This window comes from Lipotes vexillifer, unplaced genomic scaffold (assembly GCF_000442215.2).
Source record: "Lipotes vexillifer unplaced genomic scaffold, Lipotes_vexillifer_v1.1 scaffold1009, whole genome shotgun sequence".
NCBI classification, from domain to species: domain Eukaryota; kingdom Metazoa; phylum Chordata; class Mammalia; order Artiodactyla; family Lipotidae; genus Lipotes; species Lipotes vexillifer.
Genome location: NW_006772405.1, coordinates 289,466 through 299,021, shown reverse-complemented (window position 1 = coordinate 299,021; position 9,556 = coordinate 289,466). Strand labels below are relative to the sequence as shown.

At 40.2% G+C, this 9,556-nt stretch overlaps 1 protein-coding gene across 1 annotated transcript; it reads right to left on the bottom strand.

Moving 5' to 3' along the window:
- Positions 1 to 3,465: 3,465 nt before the first annotated feature.
- Positions 3,466 to 7,013, bottom strand: LOC103076498 (serine peptidase inhibitor Kazal type 7). The gene is given in 4 exon segments (XM_007447509.1): positions 3,466 to 3,511; positions 5,172 to 5,220; positions 5,223 to 5,295; positions 6,942 to 7,013. Coding segments are annotated over 4 exon segments (240 nt in total).
- Positions 7,014 to 9,556: the final 2,543 nt, after the last annotated feature.

Here is a 9,556-nt window from a genome sequence, read left to right as displayed (position 1 = left end):
GAGACTTTAACATGCCAAGCATATTGCAAAAAAAAAATGTGGTATATATATATATTTTTTGTTTGTTTGTTTGTTTGTTTTGTTTTGTTTGCGGTATGCGGGCCTCTCACTGCTGTGGCCTCTCCCGCTGTGGAGCACAGGCTCCGAACGCGCAGGCCCAGCGGCCATGGCTCACGGGCCCAGCCGCTCCACGGCACGTGGGATCTTCCCGGACCGGGGCACGAACCCGCGTCCCCTGCATCGGCAGGCGGACTCTCAACCACTGCGCCACCAGGGAAGCCCTGTGGTATATATTTTTATGCTTTTGTAAATGTTGGAGAAGAAAGGGCATACACATCATAGTCATCCCTTTCATTTCTATCAGACTTTATAATTTACAAAGCATGTACACACGCATATCTCATCTGATTCTCACAATATACAGGTTAAACTAGGGATTATTATTCTCTTTATTTTATCAGTAAGGAAAAGGATATTGCACACATAGAGTGACCTACCCACAGCTATACACCTGGTAAATGTTCAGGTTGAGGTAAGCACACAGTCTTCTATTTAAAGGTTCATTGTGTTCTCCTGAGTTGCTTGGTGGAGTTTTATAATGAAGACAATGATGAGGATGATAAAGACCTCAATGATGCAAATGTTGATGAGTACAGAGAAGCAAGTAAAACTAAATAAAATCATGTCTTCTCCAAGGCCTAAACATGGAAATGTAAAATTTTAAAAATAAATTTACTTCACATTTACATTTGTGATTAGATATCTGGCTTTCCAGATCCAGGCTTATAATCCAGAGCTCCAAGTATGTGCGCAAGACTGATCCCTTCCCCAAAGTTCCCAAAGAACACAGAGGTCCCAGGTCATTGGCTTGAGGAAGCCACAAGTGCATCGTGTCTTCACTGGTGCGGCAGAATGACTGTGGAAGGTGAGGAACTTATTTGCTTGTCCCACCTCTCAGGCAACTCTGTGAGATTACTTATAGACATGGTGGGAAATAAACAAGACTATTAGAAATAGACACTTCCTGGCAGCTTTTTAGGCACAAACTGATAACCAGGAGACCCAAGCTGAGAGAGACATGCAGTAAGGCAGACTCAATTAGGTCTCAGTAGAAGCAGCTTGTCACAGAGGCACAGAATTGGCTTGAAATCATTTAACTTTAAAGCACCTGGAGTCAAAGAAACAGTTCAGGTTGAAAAATGATTTTGTTATAAATGAAAATTCCTTAGCCGTGTTTTATTTTTTCTGTTATCTTGGGTTTTAAATTTTTGTTTTATTGCAACTTCAGCCTTTCAGTACTTCAGTACAGTTGTTGGGAAACCAACAACAGGGACTTATTTGTACCAGTGTAAATAGTCAACAGTAAGATATTAAATGGAACAACCTGCATATTTATAAACTGAAAATGAGTAACTCACTATTTTCTCCTGCATAATGGCTTTCAAATACAGTTCTTATGGCCAGATCACTGGGGCCACCAGCAATGATCTGGTCGTCTATAAAGAGTCACGTGTGAACATATACCTAAGTACTTATTGACACACAAAGTGAGATTATAGCTTCCAGTGACACAGTCACACACAAGCAGAGTACCATATTCATATAAACAGGCATTTTGATTCAATCAGTGAATAGAAATAAGACCCAGAGACAACAAAAAATTTGGTTGACAGTTTTAAAAGTTCAGGACTGACTTCAATGTTGGTTCTCAGATTTATTTATATGAAATGAATCCTATGCAGAATAATGTTAAAGATTTCTATTTCGAGGTTTGAGTTAAAAGAATTAAGAGTTGGCTTTTGAGGAGAATGGTTAAGAATTACGCTATAGAAGTAGCTGTGAAAGGTAAAAATTGGGATTTAGATATAAGATGAACATTGTTTGGATTTATGTGAAATTAGAATTTATTTCTAAATGTTGAAATATAAGCTATAAATTAGGCCTCAAACCTAGGTAAGTATTTGACTACAGAATAATATATGTGATAAAAGTTTTGGAGGTGGGTCCCAAGCTCTTTTCATTTTGAGACAAATGTCTAAAAATATAAATTTTCCCGAAGGGTGTATGTGGGCATATGTGCTCATCTGACCATCGCTGCAAAGGAATTTACAGTCAGACCTTGAGGTATGGATGTTGGAAGGCTTGAATAAATAAAAGATACTTATGGAGGCTAGAGAGAATGAGAAAAAGGTATTGAATTTAAGGAAAAGTTAGGAAAAGTTAAAAGAGCAATAAAAAATCACAGAGAAGGAATATATAGAAAGAGAAAAAAATGAGATAGAGAAAAGGAAAACTATTTGATAGGAAAAAGAGGAAATGAAAAGGAAGGAGAAAGAGTGGTCTTTTGTTTTTATTCACTACTCAGCATTTCTGGACCAATATCTCTTCTCTTTTGTGCACTTACATACTGGTTCTTCATGTCTATGATTGGGTTGAGAAGGTGTGTCAGAAACATCAAAGGCTGAGAATTATTAGATTACTGAGCGTCTTACTGTGATTAACAGATTGGAGTCAAATATTGTGAGCTTAGTGTTAAGCATAGATTTGAGTTAAACACTATGAACTGGCTAGGTTTATGGATAAATTATGCATTTAACATTAGGATTAGAGGGTTGGGAGTCTAAAATCATGGGTCGGTATTTGTTAGCATGGAATAGCTGACGTTGGTGGCACAATTAGATTGATAATTAAAATAATAAAGGTGGTTCAGAGCTGTGTTAAATTTAGAGTAGCATTTACAAGTGTGCCCTACTCCCTGAGTAGACTCACACAGCATCGTTGTTAAAACAGACTGGTATGTCAAGTAAAGAAGACTTGACTAGGAATTGGAGTTTCATTAGAACAATTAGAAAATAAATTACCCAAATAGTGTCTCTTTCATTGCAGATGAAAATTTTTTTGCCAATTCTAAAAATATACTTTTTAAACCTTAGGATTAAGTTAGATTGTTTAAGCTGTGTCAGAAAGTTCCCTGGTTTATTTTGATAATTTTTGCTATAAAATTATTACTATAAAAGGTATTTATGGAATAAATTTGTAGTTATGAAGGCATGTCATTCCTAAAAAAATTTATGACCATTGCTATTGGTGTTATACATATTTTGCTCTTTATGTTCCATTTAAAATGGGTTTTTATCTTTTGATCTATTAAGGTTACTAGGTAGATGATAGTTCTACAAAGTTTTTAATAAGCATAATTATTTTATTTGATACTTAGACCTCAACAACGAATTGTTAGAATTTCATTGTACTTTTAGTTTAGACATGTTTGTATTTGTCAGTCAGTGAGGTGGGGAGTCTGAAGGAGAGTGCAGCTTTCTCCACCCAGCAAAGATGACTCTGAATCTGTGTCTGCCCCCTCCCTACCAACCCCAGCCCCTGGGAACCTGTGCCAACATGAGGGAAAAGGCCCAGCGATGCTGAAGATGACGATATCCTTGCTCTGTAATCACGTCTATGGAGAAGTTAACATCTTCCTTCATGAAGAAGCTGAACTTTTTCAGTACTCTTCCTATGGGAACAACACAGTTAACAGGATTCATTAACACAAGAGGAAATTTTATACAATATTAGAGCTGAAAGGAACTATAGAGATTATAGGCAGAACCTCATCTTACAGATGAGGAAAATGAGTCCCTAAAAAGGAGTGTCCTGGCCTCAGGCAGTTCCTGACAGAGGCAGAAGCAGAATGTCCCTAGACCAGTGACACTTCCATCCCACCTGCTGCCTCCGCTTATTCCAGAGCCCAGACCGATCACCCAATGTCTTAAAACAAAAAAGAAGGAGGACTTCTGACAAGGGAAGCTGAGGTGGGCTGCCCCTCAGCCTTTTCTGGTCAGCAGGGCCTGTGATGAGGCTGGATCCTGCACTAGTGAGGAGAACTTCCACCACATGTCCCATTCAGTGTCCTTGGACACAGGCTGGTTTCTAGGCTGAGGACCCAGTGTCTCTGCACATTAGAGAATCTTCCCTTTTGTGAAATAAAAGTTCCTGAGTAGGAATCAGTATGTAGACATATCCTTCTGGGCTCAGGCCCTAACTCCGTATTTTAACTTGGTAAGATAGTCACAAAGATGAAAAACCACAAGATCTGAGATAAGTGGCCAAAATCCAGTGGTCAAAAGAGACTTAACAGTCAGCAAAGGGGACTTGGTGTTAAGATAGCAAATGCTGAGTTGCCTGTTTTGTAACAAAGAAGTGACATCTGCCTGGTTGTTATTGCCTTCCAAAACCCTGTGCAGGCCAAACAAAATACTTAAAACATGTTCATGGGATTCTAGCCCAAGTACTGACACCTTGTATTCCCCTATTTCATTTTATTTTATTTTATTATTTTTTATTTTTATTTTTTGGCGGTACACGGGCCTCTCACTGCTGTGGCCTCTCCCATTGCAGAGCACAGGCTCCAGACGCGCAGGCCCAGCGGCCATGGCTCACGGGCCCAGCCGCTCCGCGGCATGTGGGATCTTCCCAGACCGGGGCACAAACCCGTGTCCCGTGCGTCGGCATGCGGACTCCCAACCACTGCGCCATCAGGGAAGCCCTGTATTCCCCTATTTTAGGTCAAAGAGAGTATAATCTTCGTGGTAGCCTTATCCTCCCTATCTCCCTAAGGCTGCAGATATTTAGAGCCACTAGGAAATTGAGGAGGGTAAAGACCCTCTGGCTACAGTTTATCTAAGAATCATCTCTTGGCTGTTAAGTCTCTTAGAAGGCATGTAAGATAGTGGTTTTCAATTTTTTAGTGTGGGATTCAGAACCCTTTCTTCCAATAAGAAATTATTTGGAACTCTACTCCTTAAAATAGTCCAAAGCTGGTTGGGATTGGAGATCACCCCAAACGATCCCCTTAACCTCTTTGGTGACTCCTGACTTGCCTCTACAGAACCTCTGGGCTCTGGGGACAGCAGTTTGGAAGCTCATGGTCTTGTTAGACTCTTTCAATTGACAGACAGGAATTAGAGGTTCTGTCATGGAGGGACCAGTCCAAGCTGGCAGAGCAGGTGGCTCAACCCTAATCTGACTGTGAGGCAGCAAGTTTTCTATCTCTCCCGGCTTCTCTGGGTGGGCAGAGTATAGCTTCTGGAGAGTTAAGCAGGCTTGTGGAAAGAGGAGAAAATTGCAGTGGAGGACGCTGCCCTAGATGCTTTTTCTTCCCATGCAGTACTCACAAGCTCTCAATACACAAGTGGCGTTCATTCCCATAGGTGATGTAGTCAGACCACAAACAGGCAGGTATGCGATGGGGCAGGGGATGGCCGCCACTGGGTGCTTCTCATAAATGCTGCAGTCTACCTGTGACAGTCACAGGAGGATGTCCTGCTTTTCTCCTGGTCCTCAAGCTGGGCTACCCTGGCTTCTACTGGACAGGAAGCACAGTACCATCTTGGAAGTCCCAGCTCCAATATTCTGATGCTGCTGTGGCTACTTCTATTGATAATAATATGACCACTCTGACAAATACTAGTACTACCAGCACCACTTCTATTATTTATATATATGTGTCTGTGTGTGTGTATGTGTGTGTGTGTATACATATGTGCATTTCTTTGCCAGGCATTAAACTTAAATCTTACATGAATTTTCTTTGTTTAATCTTCAGAACAACTGAATAGGGTAGGTTCTATTACCCCTATTTTACAGATGAGGGAAATTTGGGCTTAAAAAGAGAACTTGTCTAACATGAAAAGCTGGTAAGTGGTAGGGCTGGGATCTGAATCCAGAGTCTGTGCAATTAGCCAAGGTAAATGTCTCTTGCCTGTCACATGTTATCCCTTCCATGAAGACATCACCATCTTCTCAGCTAGAAGTCCTCTCCTGCTCTTTTTTAATTCTGGAAAATTTTCTTTAGGCTATAGTTATTTACATATATGTATGTCATATTTCTTCAGCTGCCTTCTGAAAAGCAAAGGCAATTTATCTGTGGCTGCCTTCCCTTTCACCTCCCCAAGCATACTGAATTAATCTTACATATATATTTCATAAGTATTTGTTGGCTAAATATAGTAAATAGGAAATTAAAGTAAAGCTAAATAGGAAATTAAACTGAAATTAAAGTGTGGTTCAATATACTCACCATTTTCAAAGGCAGACTGGCAGCTTCTGAAAGAGATATACAGTTGGAAATGTTAAAAGTAAAGCAAAGTTGTGATGTCTCATTAATTAATGGAAAGTCTGTAGATTGAAACTCTGTAGTTCTCTGGTGATGAGTTTCAGCACCTACCCTGTCCTTTCACAAAACCCAGCTGTTTGCTGAGGAAGCCAAATGGCCAATAGGTTAGGTAAGCCTTGGTTCAAGTAAGAATCATCCACAGTTCCTCCATTTATTGACCATGGGACATTTTCTGGAGTTCATCGTGTTTCTGATAATGTTTTAAATCAAATAGCAATAAAAATATTGCAGTCACCACTTCTAAGAGGCTGAAGCACCATCTTTGATATTTTCCCGCTCCTAGTTGATATAAAGGAATGTAATGGAATATCTCCAAGGCATCTGAATCTTATTTAAGTAATTTTTCACTGTTTAAAAGTTTAATTGTTGACTCCTGGGTTTTGGAGAATCATGCTTTATATCGATCCTCCTGTATTGATTTGGAAAGAGATCCAAGTTTCTCTGCATCTTTGCACTGAGGAGTAGTATCTAACAGCACCAACAATTTCTAGTGTCCTAATAAAATGGGAGACTTATGAAAAAATAAGTTTTTTTTGTTTGTTTTTTTGGTTCCATGAATGGAAATAGAAGTCCTTAAAAGGAATGCACTAGATCCAAATCCCTCAACTCCAGGTGGGACATAAGAGTCTCCTTTTCCAGGCCAGAGCTGTTTCTGTTACAAACCAGTATACTTTAAATCTACATGACCAGACATTTCTCTGAGATGTTCACATCCTATGAGGGGCTATTTCAGAGAACAAGCTTAATGGCTATACAGGGCACTATCTACCCTTAACTTATGAGAGCAGTTGCAGAGATGGGCCACTGTACAGAACAGAAGGAGATCCCCAATGATCTTCATGATGGAGATGGCTGTGATGCAGAGGCTGCTCAGGACCGTCACAACAACTGTATCAGCCATACCCTAGGAAAGGGGCATGTTTATAAGGCAATGCTTGGTTTCTCCACCTTTCCTGTGAGGTCATCCAGTGTCAGTGTTGGCTCTGAGAGGCTCTCAAAGCACAGTGTCACACCCTGGGTGGTGATACAGTCCTTGTCACTCAATTGCTACTTCCTGTCTGACCAACAAATTGATTATGCAAGGTGAGAAGTATTTTTCTGTCTGCTGTAGAGGTGGGGAATGTTGTTACCTAGAATTCCAAACCTCATATAGTAGAAGAGATTAAGTATAGGCTGCTTGGCCTAGTTACGAAATAAATGAAAATATCAAACTTTCTTTCTTTCTTTATTTCTTTATTCTTTCTTTATATCAAACTTTCATAAGTGCTAAGTGACCTTAGCACTTATGAGGCTTGGAGAAAGGCATTGACATTTTCTAGCTGTGTGATCTTGGGGAAGTCAGTTGCGCCATGAGCCTATATCAGTTGGGAAGAGCTGGTTATGTTGTGGTAACATATAATCCCAAGACTTCTGTGACTTAAAACAGTACAAGTTTATTTTTACTCAAGCTATACATATATGGTGGTCAGCTGATGGTGCCGCATGCCTTCAGTGGATTCCAAGTAGACAGGTTAGTCACCATTTGGAATATTGTTCATTGTCAAGGTGAAGTGAAGATGCATTCCTGAGTATTTCCATTTACAGCAATTGAATATTCCATCTCAGAAGTGGCACCAGTGTCACTCTCCTTCACTGTCATGTGGATGTGGCCTGGCCTAACCATAGAGGTTACTGGGTACTGTGTTACCTTGTCTCTCTCTCTCTTTTTTTTTTAAAATTATTTATTTAATTTTGGCTGTGTTGGGTCTTCGTTTGCTGTGCACAGGCTTTCTCTAGTTGCATTGAGCAGGGGCTACTCTTCGTTGTGGTGTGCAGGCTTCTCATTGCGGTGGTTTCTCTTGTTGTGGAGCACAGGCTCTAGGCACATGGGCTTCAGTAGTTGTGGCATGCGGGCTCAGTAGTTGTGGCTCCCGGGCTCTAGAGCACAGGCTCAGTAGTTGTGGCACATGGGCTTAGTTGCTCCGCAGCGTGTGGGATCTTCCTGGACCAGGGCTTGAACCTGTGTCCCCTGTGTTGGCAGGCAGATTCTTAACCACTGACCACCAGAATGGGAAGAACTGGAAATAGTTGGCAAATGACACAGAGACCACCCCAGAGCCTTAGTTTCATGCCGTGTCAAGTGGGACCTATTGCTAGCCCCAATAGAGTTCACATAATTGGAGTCTTTTACATGAAAGTCTGTTTTAAAGTGCAGTGCATGTAATTGCTGCTGTGATTGTTATTATTATTATTGACAGGCCAAGAGTCTCCACTGTGGGTTGCTGACATTAGATTTTAAACTGTGTTTTCCAAGCACAGTTATCCAAATGTCTGTTATTTATCTTTTGATCTTGAGGACATATGTATGAAAACCTGGGGGAAGGCAGTAGAGTCTGCTTCACCAGTGCTTTGCTTGGCAGGCTTATTGTAGTACATTCTGAAGCATAACACATACAAAAGATAATAAATGACATTGCATGCCTCCCTAAAATTTAGACTCTTACATCTGTTTGGGGAGCAGTGTAATCTCTTAGTTAAGAATATGTGCATTGGGACTTCCGTGATGGTTTAGATGCTTTAGTCTTAGTGGTTAAGACTCCACGCTCCCAATGTAGGGGGCATGGATTCGATCCCCAGTCAGGGAACTAAGATCCCGCATGCCACATGATGCAGCCTGAAAAAAAAATGTGCATTGAGTCCCATGGATCTTATTTGCAATCTTGTTTCTAATGAATGTTGGCTGTGTGACTTTGAGTGCATAGGTTAAGTTCTGGATATTTTAGTTTCCTCATCTGTAACATAGAAATAATACCTCACAGAGTGATTTTGAGTGTGAAATACAATTATATGTAGATAATGTGTGTCTATAAATAGGTAAAATCTCTGGTGTGTGTGTGTTTGTATATCAGATGCTAAGATCATAATTAGAGCTTGATATACGGTAACTAATGATACGGAATGTGATATTCATGACAACTGATTGAGGGAGGAATTTTTATTATCCAATTTTATCAGTGAGTAAGTTGAGGCTCAGAGGATTTAAGTAATCTTCCCAAGATCATGATACCAATTAATGTAGGAAACTATTAGGTTCAGTCATGGAAAAAAGGGGAAGTGAATGTTCTAATAAAGAGAGTGAATTATAAGCTTTATTGTTTACTGTGAAAGTTTGAAGAGAATGAATACTGAGAAAAAGCCATTATATTTCAAGAAGAGGTGTTTTGTTTTAGTTTAAAATGCAATTTTAGCTAAAAGGATTGGGAATGGAATCAAAGGGTGATCATGATGAAGTGGAAAGATAGGGTTATTTTTGTTTAGATGTTTGATAGTCAAAGGAGGAGAATGGAAAAAACAAAGGCTTCAGCAGGGTCTAGGGTGGACTGAGCATGTCTTCAAGACAAAGGG